At 36.0% G+C, this 18761-nt stretch overlaps 1 protein-coding gene across 2 annotated transcripts; it reads right to left on the bottom strand.

Annotated features, from left to right (window-relative positions):
* Positions 1-469: 469 nt before the first annotated feature.
* Positions 470-16880, bottom strand: LOC113640013 (cadherin-like protein 26). 2 transcript variants are annotated; one of them, XM_047806791.1, is made up of 16 exons: positions 16700-16880; positions 15726-15839; positions 14647-14796; positions 14065-14206; positions 12901-13073; positions 12640-12771; positions 11056-11235; positions 9814-10112; positions 8396-8538; positions 7159-7380; positions 6850-7050; positions 6648-6766; positions 6229-6318; positions 2702-2755; positions 2076-2153; positions 470-1101 (listed from the first exon to the last, which is right to left on the bottom strand). In XM_047806791.1, the coding sequence occupies exons 1-16, from the start codon at positions 16739-16741 to the stop codon at positions 883-885; spliced, it is 2358 nt and encodes a 785-aa protein (XP_047662747.1). In that variant the 5' UTR covers positions 16742-16880; the 3' UTR covers positions 470-882. The 2 variants fall into 2 exon arrangements, with proteins under 2 accessions (XP_047662747.1, XP_047662748.1); XM_047806792.1 differs by lacking the exon at positions 11056-11235.
* Between the last annotated feature and the right edge of the window lie 1881 nt (positions 16881-18761).

The raw sequence follows: 18761 nt of genomic DNA, 5'->3' as shown, positions 1-18761 counted from the left end.
GTTTATGGAGTTTATGCTAATGGAGCTGTAAACGTCATTCTGATGAATATGCAACTGATTAATACTGAAACCTTTTCGGTACAACGTGCCATTTAGTAGCCAGAACTGAGTTGTTTAATGTGAACAAAAAGGTTTGACAACAGGTTGAAAAAAAAAGCTTTTACAGACATGGCCAGCTAATTAACACAGCAGCACACAGTATACGCAGTGTGTACATAAATACCTTCCAGTGGAACTTGAAATAAAGAAAAGGACACACTTTTTAATTGAAAATTGTTGTGATAAAAATGGCAAGGTGGCAAAAGATCTGATTCTTAACAACCGTAGAAAAAAGACACCATAATGTGTCTATAATAATATATAGACCTAAGATATAGATGTACAGAGCTATAGACCTAAAAATTATTATTATTATTATTATTATTATTATTATTATTATTATTATTATTATTATTATTATTATTATGTATTTATTTTTATTTTTATTATAATTATTACTCAAAAATTTGCTCAAAAATTCAGACCAAGATGACATTAGCTTTTGATTTTCTCCTCATACCTTTTTAATTCTCTATTATTGACTTTTCTTTTTTTTAATTCTCTAGAATTGACTTTTTTTTGACAATTTTTTTTATCTATGTTTGTTCCGATTGCACCTTGAGCCCAGCCATAATACCAGTTCACAACGTTTTATTCCATGAATCAGTCTTTTAGTTTAAAGCAGCGGTGACCGATCTTATCCACAAAGGGCCGGTGTGGGGGCAGGTTTTCATTCCAACCAAGCAGATGTGGATACGATTAGACACCGCTGCTTTAAAGTTTAAATTGTTCCACTGATTCCAAATTCAGAAAATTTACACATAGTCACACATAATCTTAAATTTATCCTTGGGGAGGTGACTTTAAATCAGCCCTACACACAGCTGCCAGGCTGGAAAAGCGTACGCTTAGATTTGTTAGGATGTCCGGATTAAAATCATTCTCAGTAACTGAGAGTGTATCTAGATTTTCATCATGGATTTCTTCTGGTCCTTCATCCGCATAGCTGTGTGGCTTGTAATCACCGAGCTCGTGTTCTGAAGTCTGGAGCTGGACGAGTTTCTGTAGTGAACAAATAAAAAAGTTTTTCATCATTACAGTATATATGGCTTATATGATATAAAACGTTTAAAAGTACATAATTAAGATTTAGCTGTATAATTGTAAAGTGGTATGTTTATGGGTTTTCTTTTAAAGAAGATAGAGAAGCATGATTCCTGATAATGAATGTATATATCATACCGACCTCAATATAATTTTGTTTGTATTGATAATCATTTTGGCTCAACATACTGTAGCTATTACAATTATACTATATACTTAAAGGTGGGGTCTCCGATTTTTGAAAGCCAATGTTGACATTTGAAATCACCAAAACAAACATGCCCCTAACCCAAACGGGTCCCACCCCTGTATCGATAGCTCCGCCCACACATACATATGTAACCAAGGCAACTAATGGAAAGAAATGTGTCTTTATCATAGCTGAAGGGAAAAACAATACGATTGTAGATAAACAAACAAGCAAAAATGACACACAAGCATAATCATGTAAAGGACAAAGGCATATATTAGTTCTGTGTAACAAAGCAAAACCAACGTTACTCACCTATCGAGAAGGAAAAAAGCGCCTCGGCGTCTTAAGTAAAGGTGGTGCATACTGTATTCACTGAGTTTCCCGAGTCAATAACTCCTGAGCTAAATACCCCCGCATATTGACAAGACCCGTCCCTTTCTGCTAATGTCAGACATGCGAAACTGAACCCTCTCTCCGCCGCATATTGACAAGACAAGCCCCTTTCTGCTTGTTGGCTAGACGTTTGTTTTGTTTGGCGGGCCCCGACTCGGTTTTCTGAAGCGTTTTTCAAACATCGTGCACCCCACCTTTAACTCCACCTGCTGGCTATTACCAGCTTTAGTGGTAGATACATTTTTTGTTTTGCTTATTTGAAACAAATCCTAAGTCTAAAATCTGTGAAACTGCATCATAAAGAATAATAAAATGTGATAAAAATAAAAAAACAGCACAGCATTACCTGATCAATTTGATTTGACAGGACTCTGCTAATATGAGTGTGATCTCTGTGATTGGTAAAGTTTGTGCTCATTGACACCTGTTGGTAAAAAAAAACAACTAAATCAACATGCATGTTTTGGGGACAAATAACGTCTGATAAAATCTTTTTTAATTTCTATTTTAACCCATTTCTGGATTCAGAAAGGAATTTACTGGCATCCACTGGCATGATTATTTTAACGCATGCAAAAATACACCGACTTCATACGTTGAATTAGATCAAAATTGCCACGCTTCTGTTATTATGATTTTATTAGAAACATTATAAAATAAAAGATGTCCATGCGTTAGCATTTGACTGTCATGTCAATTTATCCGAATCCTGAACAGGAGTCGGCTAAATTGACATGACAGTCAAATGTCAACGCTCAGTTTTGGGTGATTTATGAGTAGGTTGTAAAGATTTATATTCAATGTGATTACATTAAATTAACCACATTTTGAACTAAAATTAACAAGTTGGCTAGTAAGTAAGTAGGTAAGAACTGATAGAATTTCAGATCTAAAAACAGATCTAAGAACTAAACTTTGTTAGCATCTGTAAAGTTGTCAGTCATGCATAAAAATAAATAAATGAATAATTACCCTGCAGGGGGATTTTCCCAACATTAAATTTTCAGCTGATGTTGCAGAAGTACTCTAGAAAATTAAATTTAAAAAATGGTGAGCTGGTGAGAATTAAAGACGTGGACTAGAACATTATTAATACAGTTTGTGCTGCTGGGCACTGTATAGTATACTGTAAGACTTTCTTGTGTGACGTTTTGTTCTTGCTCTGGCTCAGGATCCGTCGTTGCTCTTTGCTAACTAATGCCTACTAATTAATCTAAATATGTTTGTTGGTAATTTCATTTAAATATCTTTAATAGTAATCTTGAATTTTGTATTATAATAATCTTTATATTATTCTTTATAATAAAATTTTGTTCTATGTTTTTTGTTTTCTAAAGCTGCTTTTTATTTCAATTGTAAAAAGTGCTATACAAATAAACTTGAATTAAATTAAATTGAATTGAATTGAAAGTTTCAATCCCATCCATCCATCCATTTTCTACTGCTTATCCGGGGCCGGGTCGCGGGGGCAGCAGTCTAAGCAGGGACGCCCAGACTTCCCTCTCCCCAGACACTTTCTCCAGCGCTTCCGGGGGAATACTGAGGAATTCCCAGGCCAGCCGAGAGACATAGTTCCTCCAGCATGTCCTAGGTTTTCCCCGGGGCCTCCTCCCAGTTGGACATGCCCGGAACACCTCCCAAGGGAGGCGTCAAAGAGGCATCCAGAACAGATGCCCGAGCCACCTCAGCTGACTCCTCTCAATGTGGAGGAACAGCGGCTCTACTCTAAGCTCCTTCCGAGTGACCGAGCTCCTCACCCTATCTCTAAGGGAGCGCCCAACGCCCCTGCGGAGGAAACTCATTTCGACCGCCTGTATCCGGGATCTTGTCCTTTCGGTCATGACCCAAAGCTCATGACCATAGGTGAGGGTAGGAACGTAGATCGACTGGTAAATAGAGAGCTTCGCCTTGTGGCTCAGCTCTTTCTTCACCACAACAGACCGGTATATCAACCGCATCACTGTAGAAGATACACTGATCCGCCTGTCGATCTCCCACTCCATCCTTCCCTCACTCGTGAACAAGACCCCAAGATACTTAAACTCCTCCACTTGAGGCAGGAGCTCTCCACCAACCTGAAGGGGACAAGTCAGCCTTTTCCGGCTGAGAACCATGGTCACGGACTTGGAGGTGCCGATTCTCATCCCCGCTGCTTCACACTCGGCTGCAAACCATCTCAGTGCACGCTGGATGTCCTGATTTGAGGAAGCCAACAGGACAACATCATCTGCAAAAAGCAGATGAAATCCTGTGATCCCAAAACCGGACACCCTCTGGCCCCCGACTGCGCCTTGAAATCCTGTCCATATAAATAATGAACAGGACCGGTGACAAAGGGCAGCCCTGCCGTAGTCCAACATGCACCGGGAACAAGTCTGACTTACTGCTGGCAATGCGAACCAAACTCCTGCTCCGGTCATATAGGGACCGGACAGCCCTTTGTAGAGGGCTCCAGACCACATACTCCCAGAGCACCCCCCCACAGGTCACCACAAGGGACACAGTTGAATGCCTTCTCCAGATCCACAAAGCACATGTCGACAGGTTGGGCAAACTCCCATGAACCCTCCAACAGCCTGGCGAGGGTATAGAGATGGTCCAGTGTTCCACGACCGGGACAAAACCCGCATTGTTCCTCCTGCATCCGAGGTTCGACTATCGGCCGAATTCTCCTCTCCAGTACCCTGGCATAGACTTTTCTGGGGAGGCTGAGGAGTGTGATCCCCTGTAGTTGCAGAGGCGTGTCAACCAAGACAGCCCCACAACATCTAGAGACTTGAGGTACTCAGGGCGGATCTTATCCACCCCCGGTGCCTTGCCACCGAGGTCACTACCTCGGTGACCTCAGCTTGGGGGATCGACAAGTCCACAACTGAGCCCTCGGCCTCTGCTTCCTCAGTGGAATACATGTTGGTGGTGTTGATTAGAACCTCGAAGTACTCCTTCCACTGTCTGAGAATGTCCCCAGTCGAAGTCAACAGATTCCCACTCCAACTGTAAACAGTGTGAGCAGGGCACTGCATCCCCCTCCTGAGGCGCCGGACGGTTTGCCAAAATTTCTTCGTGGCCGACCGATAGTCCTTTTCTATGGCCTCACCGAAATCCTCCCAGACCCGAGTTTTTGCCTCCGCAACCAGCCGGGCTGAAGCTCGCTATCAGCTGCCTCCGGAGTCCCCCAAGCCAGCCAGGCTCGATAGGACTTCTTCTTCAGCTAGACGGCACCCCTTACATCCGGAGTCCACCACTGGGTTCGGGGATTGCCTCCACGACAGGCACCGGAGACCTTACGGCCACAGCTCCGAGCAGAAGCGTTGACAATGGAAGTGGAGAACATGGTCCAATCAGACTCAATGTCTGACAATGTCTGTCCTACATCAGAAGTCAATGTTGTATTTGAGCACGACTCACATTTAGGTGTTTTCACTAAATATCTACATTTTCTCTTATGGTGCTTTCACACCTATAGTTCTGTTCATTTGGTTCGAACCAAAAGCAAATAAATGATACATTGTATATTTTCAGCAGTTTTGGTTCTTTTTCACACCACACTGATCGTTCTGTTCCGCACCAGTTGAAACGAACCAAAATGCAGTCATGTGATAACATCCGCATCACTTATTGGCCACATGTCTTTCCTAAACTGCTTCTCGATTGGTCAGAATAAACATGCGGGAAATTTCAACAAAACACCGGAAGTAAACAAAAAGAGGAAAATACAGGAAAATACAGCATACAGTACACCACGGAGAGACGACTGTGCGCTGCAATTATGTTTGTGGTTGTAATCTACTGCATCGCTCGTATACAGCATTCTATGCAAAGTCTTAATTTTCAGAATGAAGCGCGGATGTGGCTTTAAAATATAATTTTAATGCACTGCAAACGGCGAAGACGCATCGCAAGACACTTCAGGAGGCGGCGAGCATTATTTTTGCGGAACTGTGACATGCTTATCTTCCGAAAATATTGCCAACGACCCACTACGGCAGCTGGTTTAGTCCAAAATGCGCAATCCTTTTTGCAGTTAGATCTATTCGATCTCGGACCGTGTTCTCACCACAAACGAACCGTACCAGAGTTCGTTTGAAAGCGTACCGAGACCACCTCTTCAAGGAGGTCTCGGTACGCTTGTTTAGTCCGCTTTTGGTCGCACCAGAGTTCGATTGCTGCATTCTCACCTGCCCAAACGAACCGCACCAAACGAACCGCACCAAACGAGCAATCGAACTCTGGTACGATTCAACCGAACTAAACAAGGCAGGTGTGAAAGCACCCTTAAACAGGCTCAAGCTAAATATTTTAAGCTTTTAAGTTACATGTGTAATTTTTCTACTGTGTTTTTTCTTGCTCTTTGTCTACACTAGTGTTTTTCATTGTTATTTATTATCGTTATATGTCGAGGATCTTAAAATGGTTATACTGCAGTAAACTTTATTTTTAAAGTTTTTTTCTTTTCTATTTTGGAACAGTGAATGTTTTACGTTGAACGAATTACATACGTCGTGAAGGAGTGAATGCTTCCTGGAAGAGCCGTTGGTCATCTTCACGCTTCTTCCGTTCAGTAGTAATTGGGATATATGATTCGGGACCTTTATAAAAACAATCAGACACTTTATCAGCATGTCTAGTTTGACATATAACATATGAAACAAAAGCTACTCTTTATTAATGTTACTGTAAATAATAGCAAATACAAAGTTATCATAAATTCTTTTGCTATTTTACTTTGTGCCTTTATGACTGGAGTGAATAATACATGATAGTATTGAGTATTTATGTGTAGTATTTGCTTAAATAATGTGCATCTACAATCCCTTAATAATTCTTCAGCTTTGGACTCATTGAAGGTCAGTTTAGAACTGTATGAGGAACCTTCAGGAACCTTTAGTTTTTTTTTTAAGTCTGTAAATTTGATTACCTCACAGTCTGTTCCAGGCATTTCAGTGTTTGATATCATGAGATTCCCAGAAACGTCGTCAGACAGGATCATAGCTGTCTTTCGCTTTTTGCTGAGCTTGAGAGCCATCAGGAAAGTCACTATCAAAGAAACATTTTCAGTTCTTTTATAAGTTAGAGTATGTATTAGTTGTGTCAGTATTGGTCATGCGACTCAGACTTACCTAGCAGAATCAGTAAAGTGAAGATAATTATCCTAACAGCACTAAGGCCTAGCTGGACAGTGAGATGGTTGCTGGTGCAGAAATGCACTTTGACATACAGGTTTTGGACTGAACCATGTCCTTGACTGTCTGAAATTTTGATCCTTATCACATAATTCCCACTATAGACCGTGTCCTTTTTGACCAGGCTCACATTTGTTCCTGAATGAGATCAAATTTATCATTTATATAGAACGTATAAATTTCATCTAATGATTTCAGCTTGATACATATATTTATATTTATAATTTTAAATTTGTTTTTCAGTACCAAAGTTTGGTTCTATCTTCCATTTTTCTTTCGTTTGGTCATCTTCCAGTAGCCAGTGAAACGGTGCACTGTATGGCGGAAGGTCTGGATCAGCAGCGTAGATATTAGTCGTTTTGTTAGATACACACATTTCCACTGTATTCCTCACCAACAATGGCACATTATCATTCTCATCCATTAAGTGTATGAGCAGCGTCCCTGTACCCGTCTGTGGATTTTCAGCTGTAGGTCAGAGGAGAGAAGGCTTTTGGAACAAATGTGAATAATAATAATAAGAGCCCAATTTCAATCAAAGCAAAACCTTCTAGTAAGAAAACAGCAGAAGTAAATACTGAGTATACAGCATGTATCAAACTTAGGGTTAGGGTTAGAAGTATTACAGAAGGATTAGGGTTAGGGTTGGGTTAGGGTTAGAAGTATTACAGAAGGATTAGGGTTGGGTTAGGGTTAGAAGTATTACAGAAGGATTAGGGTTCGGGTTAGAAGTATTACAGAAGGATTAGGGTTAGGGTTAGAAATATTACAGAAGGGTTAGGGTTAGGAGTATTACAGAAGGGTTAGGGTTAGAAGTATTACAGAAGGATTAGGGTTCGGGTTAGAAGTATTACAGAAGGATTAGGGTTAGGGTTAGAAGTATTACAGAAGGGTTAGGGTTAGGAGTATTACAGAAGGGTTAGGGTTAGAAGTATTACAGAAGGGTTAGGGTTAGAAGTATTACAGAAAGGTTAGGGTTAGGAGTATTACAGAAAGGTTAGGGTTAGAATACAGAAATACAGAAGTATTTTCTGCTTTTGTGACCTTATCCATTTAGCAAAAAAAAAAAAAGACCATAAAACCTATTCCTATTGTTGGATGAACTGTAATAAAGACTTTGTGTTTACATCCTATTGCCTTCAGGTCACTTTGATTGGACTGTAAAAAAAATATTTTGGAACACCTAAACTTTTTATTTATTTATTTAGTTATTTAACTAATTAATTAATTAATTAATTTAAAAATATACAAATTCTAATCCCAGTCAGCTTGATATACTCGGCTTAATAAGTGGCTTAACTGTAGTTTATATTTGCATTATAAAGCAGTGTATTTGTCTCTTGTCCACAATGGTCCACTGTGGCTGTAGGCTTCTCGGTTTTCTTAGTCTCCAATCACATCTGCCTCCTATTTGTCTGGATGATAGCTTGCAGCCACACTGTAGAGAACCCTGTTATAACATTTCACATGCACTGAATCTTACCTTTATTTACAGCATACACGATGACAGTATAAGTGCTGTCCTTCAATATCGCCGATTCTCTGTCCATAACATTGTTGACCAAAACCCGACCAGTTTCTGATTCAACAGTAACCCAGTTATTTTTATCTTCTCCTTTTTTAAAGCTGGATGAGAGAAAGAAAGTGAGATATAGTTATAAATACTTCATGAAGATCCGGCGATTGTCAAAAACAATATACACATACTGTAGAAAACCTGTTAGATATCACAGTGGTTAAATTCTGGAAAACAGTCAACGGCTATAAATAAAATTGTGTTGCGTTTGACGTAAACATAAATACAGTGATGCCTCGAGATATGAGTGCATTGACATAAGAATTTTTTGAGATACGAGCTGTGTTTCGACCAAATTTTTGCCTTGAGATACGAACAAATTTTTGAGATACTGTAATCTGAGATCTGAGATACTGTAAGAAATCTGAGATACTGTAAGAGCATCCGAGCCGACGCCATCGAAACAAAGATCCCCAACAACAGTTAAGAGAATTTCAGTTAAGTTCATTAATTTTAGTGAAATTTAAGTTCCATTTAAGTGTAAAGTAGCATTAAGTCTGTACAGTAGTGAGTAAGTGAACGACAGTGAAAGTGAACGTACGATACAAAATTCCTCCTAACTCCTCCGCCTGTTTACTCCTCCCTCAACCTCCGTGCGCATCTTCCGTTAGCTCAAGTCATCTGATCTTCAAGGTAAATAATCCACTTTATAGTAATACCAGTTTATTTTTTTAGCATTCTCTTTTATTACTGTATGATTTATACAATATTTGTCATTTATAAATACAGGTACTGTACATTTTTCATATTCAAAACACATAAACAAAACAACTGGAGTGGAATTTTGCGGAGATGCAAGCAAGGTCACGGAACGAATTAAACTCGTATCTCGAGGTATTACTGTTATGTTCTACCAAAGTAACAGACTTGTGTTGTGTAACCTTCACATTGTGTAATCTTCGGTGTTAGCCTGCAAAGTTCACATTGTTTATGGGGTCAAATCTGTTTTTTTTTCTTTATTTAAATTGTTTATTTGCTGATGTGTAAAAAAAAGTGTAAGAAATAAAAAGAAATAAGCCTAATCAGATTCCAGCTGTTACATTATTTGGGATGCTCCTGTGCTTGTAGCATTGTTTAATAAAAAATGTTAAAATGACTGAAAAAAAAAAAGAAATTTAGTCACAAGATCCAACCTAATTGCTAAATTAATGAGTGATTATTTTCCCACATATTTACATATTGTATATATAAAACACTCAAAATTATAATGCATTTCACATTTAATAGCAGTGTGATTATCATGTAATTACCATATAATTAATAATTATTATATTTTACGGTCGAGCACGGTTAGACAAAATATAAAAAAATGCAGTTCCACTTACTAAAATGTGTTATCGAATGTCTTATCCGGGTCTATGACTGAGAATGTTTCCAAGACGGTACCTATTTTTATATTCTCCTTCATCCAGATTTTTTTAATAGGTAGTACAAATTCTGGAGGGTCATTTACATCCTCAACATTAATGGTGATGTTATAAGGCACACTGAACTCTTTGAGACGAGTCTCAACATCCCATAAGTCCGATAATTTACGTTTTTTCACCCCACAGAAAAAGTAGGGTACTTCATTTTCCACACTGATGGACAGGTTCCTTGCAGATTGCTTCTCATAATCCATCGCCTGTTTAATAACAGTTAAAAAAGTCTGAGTAGCACTTTGTTTGAAGGGCACCTTTATAGTTCATTTATAACACATTCAAATATTTGCATACATTTAAGAAATGACATGTTATTGTAAGATTTCTGCAGTTTTGTCTTTACATGGATGAGAAAACAGGACCCATAATTAACATTGTAGATTGACTGATATTACTGTAATTCATTAGTCAATTTAAATGTGATTAAGTTTGATTATCATTAGATCAATAAACATTTATTTGATTTGTATGGAGCTCCATAATCATTTTAATATCGATAAACTGATCGTTCGATTTCATGCTCCTATAAGAAGTAGATATGTTAATAAAGTGTAGGCAAAAATGTCTCCTTCGGCCAGTATATTCTTCTTCATATTACAAAGTATCTCTGATAAACAGCTCTTTATTACACTAGGTTGAATTCGACCAATCCTTTCAGGTTTTTGCAAGTAAAGACTTGTATCGCATTATCTTTTTGGCATGCAACAAGCATGGACATATACTTTGCTGAACTAGATGGTTGTAAATCTACTGGCAACTCACAATACTATTCTTATTGTCTTCTCAATCTTGTATATATCCTCAATATATATTGATGTCTTGGTTCCAAGGTTAGTGACTGTATGTTCGTAGGGTTATCTAACAATTGACTTTTTTTAATGGAGATTAAATTACATTTCTGTCTTTTACCATTTTATCTGATCAAATTCATTACTCCAACGGTTCCCTTTTGTGTCCGTAAGTTTCAAACTGTCCACCCCTCCCTTGTGTTTTTTTTTCTTTTAATAGTCATTTAATATCATTTTACTGTAATAGATTAAAATTTTGTAGGAGATGTTAAAAAAGCTGTCATTATCTTGTTGTACAGAAGGTATCGTTAGTGTAAATATTACAGCATATTTCTTCAAAAACCAATCAAACAAATACCTTTACAACAGTCAGGATTCCTTCATTAGTTTTGGGGTCTGTCGTGATATTAAAATAGTTCTCAAGATCTCCATGAAGTGTGAATTTAGCTTTCCATGCTGGTGAACCGTTACTGTCGCTGTCATTGACCTGCAAGCGCAGAACTACTCCAACCTCTCGTTCTTTTATCTTTGCAGGACCCTGAAGGGTGGGAAGATGATAATATGCTGACAGTAAATACTGGGCACTCACTATACCATTTTGCTAGTGTTTCATTTCTGTAGACTTGTTTGAAATAATAAGATCTGAGTACAACAACAAAAAAATAGATGTCAGTTTATTCGTTTCGTAGATCTTTGTATCCAAAGAAATTGAATTCAAGCAAAAAATCGAGTGAATAGAAATGTTAATTAGAGTAAGTAGATAATGGAGGAAACACATACAGGTTGGATATTTTTTTAGATTATTATATACAATTTCACAAAAAAGCAGTTAGAAAAAAGTTGCATATTACTTAAAATCGGGGTGTGCGATCTCTGAAAGCCAATGTTGACATTTGAAATCACCAAAACAAACACGCCCCTAACCCAAATGGGTATCACCCCTGTTTTGATAGCTCCGCCAATAAATGAACTCAGTGAGTAATACTATGGTAATACAAATGTGTTTTTTGTAATACTGTGTGTTGTACCGTGAGAGGTTTAGCTCCGTTTCACGCAGTTCTCTCCAGCACTGTAAAGCTGATCCTATATTAACACGTCCTACTTCTTGCCTTATCGTAAGCCTTTTTTCGCTTTTCGTTGTTATCCACCATGTCAATGTTTCAATCGCTTTCTGCCATGGGCGTAAATTTCATTTAACAGTAGAGGGGGACAATAAATATAAAATTTCTCATGAGCAATTTTTGAAGGGGGGGATACAAATAATACAGTCAAATTGTACATATAAAGACAAGTTTTTTTAGTTGCAGTGCACTATGCAACAAGCTATTGTAAACAAGCTAACGTTCTCTAGATAAGTAATATTTTAATCGCTGATATAGCAGATTCATGGACAATTACATCGGTAATCAGAATTTTTGCCGCAACTAATTTATGAATGAGTCTACATCAACTACATTAAAGAGAATCGCTTTATTTAAAGTGAATAAAATCCCCTACTTAATGGAGTTGTCAAACCACTGTGAGGAAGGGGAGGGGGAACTCAACTGTTTCTTTCTACTTACACAATTATTTAGGTATACATACATATATTTTTCACAATAGAGAGATGTGATATTTTTTAAATAATTTTTTTTTTTTTTGGGGGGGGGGCACATTTCTCGGATGGGGGGACATGCCCCCTCCGTCCCGCCGGGATTTACGCCCATGATTTCTGCTAATGTCAGACATACACACTGAACACTCTCTCTGCCGCATATTAAGACACGCCCCTTTCTGCTGATTGGCTACACGTTTGTTTTGTTTGTCGGCCCGTCTTGGTTTTCTGAAGCATTTTTCAAACAACGTGCACCGCACCTTTAACTCTACTTTGCATTTCTGCATTGATTTTATTTTAATTTTATAGGTTTAAGTTATTTCATTAGTATACATAAGCAGTACTCACTGTGTGACCAGTAATGTAAGGGTGGTTATTGTTATTGTCGATGATGTTCAGTACCACTGTGCTCGTATTGGACAGCTGCACCTTGTTTCCATTATCTGTAGCTTTGATCAGGAGTGTATATTTCTGTGCTTTCTGAAAACATACAATATATATATATATATATATATATATATATATATATATATATATATATATATATATATATATATATAGTAGATATATTTAAAAACAGGAATGTGTTGAGCACTGAATTGGATTTACCTGGTAGTCAAGGCAGCCTTTGAAATAAATACTTCCTATGTTGTTGTTCTGCTTGATGTAGAACTGAACATTATCTGTTTCCGGCGTGACGGAGACAATTGCAAATTTAAAGGTGCTGTTGGGTGTATTTGGTTCATCGAGATCTGAAGCATAGACTGTAGCAACCAGATTACCTGCAAAGTTTTTAACAAAATAAAATGAAGTCATTCTCTAATTCACACAAAGCAGGAAAATTAAGCTTAGATCATTTTTTTTCTTAAGATTTCTTACTTTGTACATGTAAAACTGTAGCACATTTATTTCACAACTCTTTACATTTAGGAAGGATTTCACTATTCTGTTTTAGTACCCGAGTGATTTTGTAATTTGTGAACAATGCATCGTAATCACTTTTATAAAGTCTATAATTAACAGTACTTAAGTGTTAAATCTTAGTATTCCTTAAGGGCCATATTCATAGTTGGTGCCTTAAGTACAAAAGCTATGTACATACAGTATTTACAGTGTATTGAGCCAGGCTTTTTTTGTGCCAGGCTTCTTTTTTTTCCCTGAAAGTGCTGTTCTTGGTTATCTGAAGTAACATCTGAGGTCTGAACACTGATGTGCATAATTACTGCATTAAATCTTGGTTAAAATTTACAGAATAAGGTTGAGTTAAAATTCCCACACATGTAGTAGAGTCTGTTTTGCTCCTTAGGGCACAGATGATAGCATATAAACATGACCAATGTCCATATATGCTCAAGACGATTACTGTATTTATTATTATTATTATTATTATTATTATTATTATTATTATTATTATTATTATGTGTTTTTTATTATTTATTATTTTTATTATTATTAGCAGTAGTAATATTATTAGTATTATTAGTATTATTGTTGTTGTTGTTGTTGTTGTTGAACAAAGCACTTAAAAAACACTTACTAAATAAACAATAAAATAATTCTGTTATTGAGATTAAATATAGTTTGGTGATTCTAACCTACCAGTATATTAGAGATGATTGTAGTATTAACAAGTTAAACTAGACTTTTGTTCATTATTTCTTTAAAATGATCGTTCAATTACGTTGATGTTAATGTTCTGTTCATTTATGTAACATAGCAGCATAAACATAGTAAATTAACGATATGAACACATGGTATATACAGTTAAGTCACCTTGAGTTACAGACTCATCAAGTGTTTCTTCATAGAGAGAAGAATTAAAAACAGGAGCGTGATCATTAATATCCAGAATCTTAATCTCAACTCCAAGTTTTGTATTCAGCGCAAATTTTTCATCCCTTTCTTCAAAAATGAGCTGCAAAAAACACAAAGACATGTTTAAATGTATCACTGGAGTAAAAGCCAAACGATGTACAGGATTTATAGATACAGTATAACAGTATAATAAAAGCTATCTTATAAACTTTTACAACGTTCAATACATTTACAAACATACATATGCTACTATGAACAATATTAAATTAGCTTGAAGTAGATTCATTAGAATTAGATGTGCTTTTGTTTAAGTATATCCTTACAGTAAGTGGCGTCATGTCGATAACAACACGCTCTTTATATCTGTTGGAACGAGTGCGCTAACATGTTAAACTTGTGATTTGAATTTTCTCAGTTTAATTGTCAAAGCTACTATGAGAAAAAAATTGTTTCTGACCAATTAGAATTGAGAATTCACCAGTACTGCGGTATAGTGTATGGTTCAAATATATTTACAAAATATATAGGAGTAAAATATACCGAGAGAGATTTATACGTCTCGTAGTCGACTTTCTTATGCACGAGCAATTCACCGGTTCTGGTGTTGATACTCAGCACATTTTTAGGTTCCTTCTCAATACCCATCCCTGTGAGAAAGAACCATACCGATTTGTCATTCTCCACATGGATCTAAAACGAAAGCACATACAAAAATATATATTTTCTTATTATTATTATTAGCAACAAAAACAACAGTAATAACAACAATAATAACAATGAATAAATTATCGTCTTCTAGTTTTCGCTTTGATCGCAACTTGATTGCAGGGCATCGTAGTATCACGTCATGTATTGTCGTATTTATTGTTTTCTGTAATCATTTGTGCTATCAGGTTAATCAAAACAGCAAACGATAATGTAGCTGTAAGATATTTATCCATACTACAGTGATTGAACATTTTTGAATCTAGCATTTTCAAAATTTAAATATACAAACTTTTATGGAATCTTGATCTATTTCTTTTCACGCATTGTGCTTGAGTCTGTAAGTTCTGTCCTGATTAATTAAACAACCGATTGATACTTGGGTCACGTCAAGGGTTTAAGAGGAACTGTTCAAAGTTTAATGATTAAAGGAATAGCTATTCGTCAGCCACGGACACCTTTGGACAATAAACACAGCCTGAAAAAACTTGGCTTATTTATTAATTCCATTCATCTATTACTTACCTACATTTATTATTACTTCATTGTTTATCATTAACATTTTACTGGATTATGTCATAGCATATAAGAAAATAACACAGAAATCTGCATTCCATCACAGTACATGATTTAGAGTAAAATCATTTTGCTCACGAAACTGAGTCTAGCATTATTTTATCCATAGCGATCTACCAGCTGTAATTAGAAAACATTTCTTAAGAAATAATTATTTGTGTGTTTTGTTTGCTTTGTTGGTGTAAAATTGCATTCTACATAATAAACTACTCTATATTTTAATTCAATAGTGATTTTTTTTCACTTTCATCTCAACTAGTGCAGGTATTATACAGATTTAACAGTTATTTATTTAATGCTATGATATTCAGTATACATATATAATATACAGTACCTACCGTGCCAAGTACATATGGGAAAGGGCCTGGGTTTTCTTCTTCTATAACGAATGAGTCAATGATCCATGTTCTCTTCTGCCTGATTTTGCTCTTGCCGGATACCTCGACTACACACTATGTAAGGAAAAATAAACATCTGAGATCAGCAGTATTTAGTTAGTATTTATAATAAAAGTGTTATAAGACATGGGCCTGAGCTATAAAACTTTAGGCTAAGTAAACAAAAAGGATAGAATTGGATCTTGATAATAATATCACCGCGTTCGCTTCGACCTACACAGAATTATAAACACCGAACATCAGATTGACTTCATTCTGCCAAACGTATTTTTAATGGTGTCCAAGTGAAATAGAAAGTTCATTGTTTACAGTAGCTATATTACATTTAGCTATTTTAGCTTCCTGAGTAAATGGCATGGGATATTTAACTGAATGTAATATAATCTTCTTATCTTATAGTGTGAATTTACTTTAGGTTAAGCTTAGATTAATCTTTAGCTGCACACTGTTTGTAAAACACTGACCTAAAGACTTATATTCTTTGAAAATTGTTGTCGTAGTTTTTAGCGAATTGATTTAGGAAATTTTATTAATCGCTAATGCACAAATAGTGAGTCATCGATTTTTAGTTGTTTTAATCTGAGGCATAAATTTTTAGTAATCCCAAGTTAATTATATTTATATGGAGTTAATTTCTCCATTTATTCATTCATTCATTTTCTACCTCTTATCCGAACTTCTTGGGTCACCTGTGGCTATAAACAATATTATTCTAAAATCTAAAAAACATTTATTACTATAATTATTTTGACTTTAGTTATTTAGAACATATTTGTTCCTACAGCATCCGTATCAATCTACAAAATATAATGAACATTTAGGATGTATGCAGAAAAGTTAAAATAAAAAAAATAAAAAATCAATCTGTTTATGTAAAAAAAAACAAAAAAAAACAGTTCTTTAAAAAAACTTACTGCCACAGAGAGAATAATCAGCGTAGTAATTATCGTCCTCATGCTGTCTTCACTGCCTTTCTTCTCTTGTTTGGGTGTTTGAATGTGTGTGTGTGTATGTGTGTGTGTGTGTGTGTGTGTGTGTGTGTGTGTGTGTGTGTGTGTGTGTGTGTGTGTGCGTGTGTGTGTGTGATTGTGTGTGTGTGTGTGCGCGTGTGTGTGTGTGTGTGTGTGTGTGTGTGTGTGTGTGCGTGTGTATATGTGTGCGTGTGTGTGTGTGCCTGTCTGTGTTTGTGCTTGTACACACCTGCCTTCCTTATCAGTTTACATGATTTTATAGCAGCAGTGGGAGGAGAATTCGGATGAAATTCTCTTGAAACGCTGCCTTGTTCTCTGACGTTTCACTTTTAGTGCCCTGTGTGTTTTGAAACTTTCTCTTCAGCACTGCTTTATGAATCCTAAATTCATTTTTGCACTTGATCAGAGAAATTGTAGTCAGAAATGGCATTTAAAATGGCATCTGTTTTACAATCAACTTCCCACCAAATGACCTGTCAAAAAGAAAAGGCCAAAAGAGAAGCTGCTTTTATTTATTTATTTGTTTGTTTGTTTGTTTGTTTGTTTGTTTAATTTTTTATTATGCAAGCAGACAATTACAATATTTACAGAAGAGAAATTAGATGCAAAATACAAATACAAAGACCAACAAAACAAAACAAAATACAAAACTGTAAGTGTAACTGGGTGTGGGAGTGAATATATAGGAATGAAGGAGCATGTAGGGAAGTACAACAGAAATTATATATATATATATATACACACACACACACACACACACACATATATATGTGTGTATATATATACACACATAAATCAAAGAGGAAAATCTATTAATTTAAATAATAATAATAATTATAATGACAATGATAATGATGAAAACAGTAATAGTATCACACAAGACAAAAAAAAATACATGAAATAAATTTAACCAGGGGGAAAAAATGTAAATGTAAAATGGGGTATGAGGAAGGTAATAGCAATAATAATAATAATAATAATAATAATAATAATAATAATAATAATAATAATAATAATAATAATAATAATAATGAAAAATCCAATTAATAAGAAATAGTAATAATAGTGTTAGCAGTAGTAGTAATGATAAACATATTTACAAATATACTCATTTCATCCGGAATGAAGGGGAGGTTAAAGGATCAGGAAGAGGACAAATAGAAATGGTAGTAGTAATAGCAATAATAATGCAGATACAGCCATTAATAGTAATGATAATAGTAGTAATTAAGCTGCTTATTTTTATTTATTGGTCACACCAGACATTTTCTTTTATGCTCTATGTTGGTACGCATGAAAAATAACCTAACAACTAAGGAATTGTAGTAACTTGTACTGCAACGAGCTGGACATTGAGACCGAGGTAGAACTAGAGGTGAATGAATACATTTTATTAACAGAATTGTATTTAAAGTAAACAATAAAGGTGCCGCCGATAGTTACAGTCTCTTTCCTATCATAACATGCACTGTCCTGGGATGACTTTGTGACATCAAAAGTTTATGATCTCATCTATGACCTTGTCTAATACCCTGATATCCTGAGATTTGGCCTGGACGTTCTTTCTGTTCTGATAAAAATGCGCCAGGTATAACAGGGTGGAGAAAGTAAGAGGAATCTCCATGTCTGCCTCCATGTTGTTCTATGCTGTGTTATCTCAGTTAGGATTACACAAATTTCATAATCTTTCCCTGCAGTGTTTCTGTCAGCATCATTCAGTTTAAGAATTTTTGGCACATGAATTGTGTACGTAAGAACCGAAAGGAGCGGATTAGTAGATCCTCGGTTCTTTCGATCCCCAATTGGTTTGTTTTCCAGTCCTCCAGTCCTTGTCTTTGCATATTTTGACAATTTTTGAAATTGGACGGTCAGCAAACTGAAAAGTTTTTTTTTTAGTTGAGGAAACTTTAGAGTGCTAAAGCACGGCTCTTGGGGTCACGATGGGAAGCTCTGGCTTGGTTCACTGAAAGAAAAGCAGCAAGCATTTGATATATTGATATATTTC

Source organism: Tachysurus fulvidraco, chromosome 23, assembly GCF_022655615.1.
Source record: "Tachysurus fulvidraco isolate hzauxx_2018 chromosome 23, HZAU_PFXX_2.0, whole genome shotgun sequence".
NCBI lineage: Eukaryota > Metazoa > Chordata > Actinopteri > Siluriformes > Bagridae > Tachysurus > Tachysurus fulvidraco.
This window is presented reverse-complemented; position numbering and strand designations above follow the sequence as displayed.

Coding starts and splice junctions, on each gene's coding strand:
- LOC113640013 (XM_047806791.1), bottom strand. CDS start 16,741: ATGAGGACGATAATTACTACGCTGATTATTCTCTCTGTGGCA. Junction 13,074..14,064: donor TGATGAGTCTGTAACTCAAG/GTGACTTAACTG, acceptor AAAACTTTGCAG/GTAATCTGGTTGCTACAGTC. Junction 10,113..11,055: donor GAATCCTGACTGTTGTAAAG/GTATTTGTTTGA, acceptor GTTATTAAACAG/GCGATGGATTATGAGAAGCA.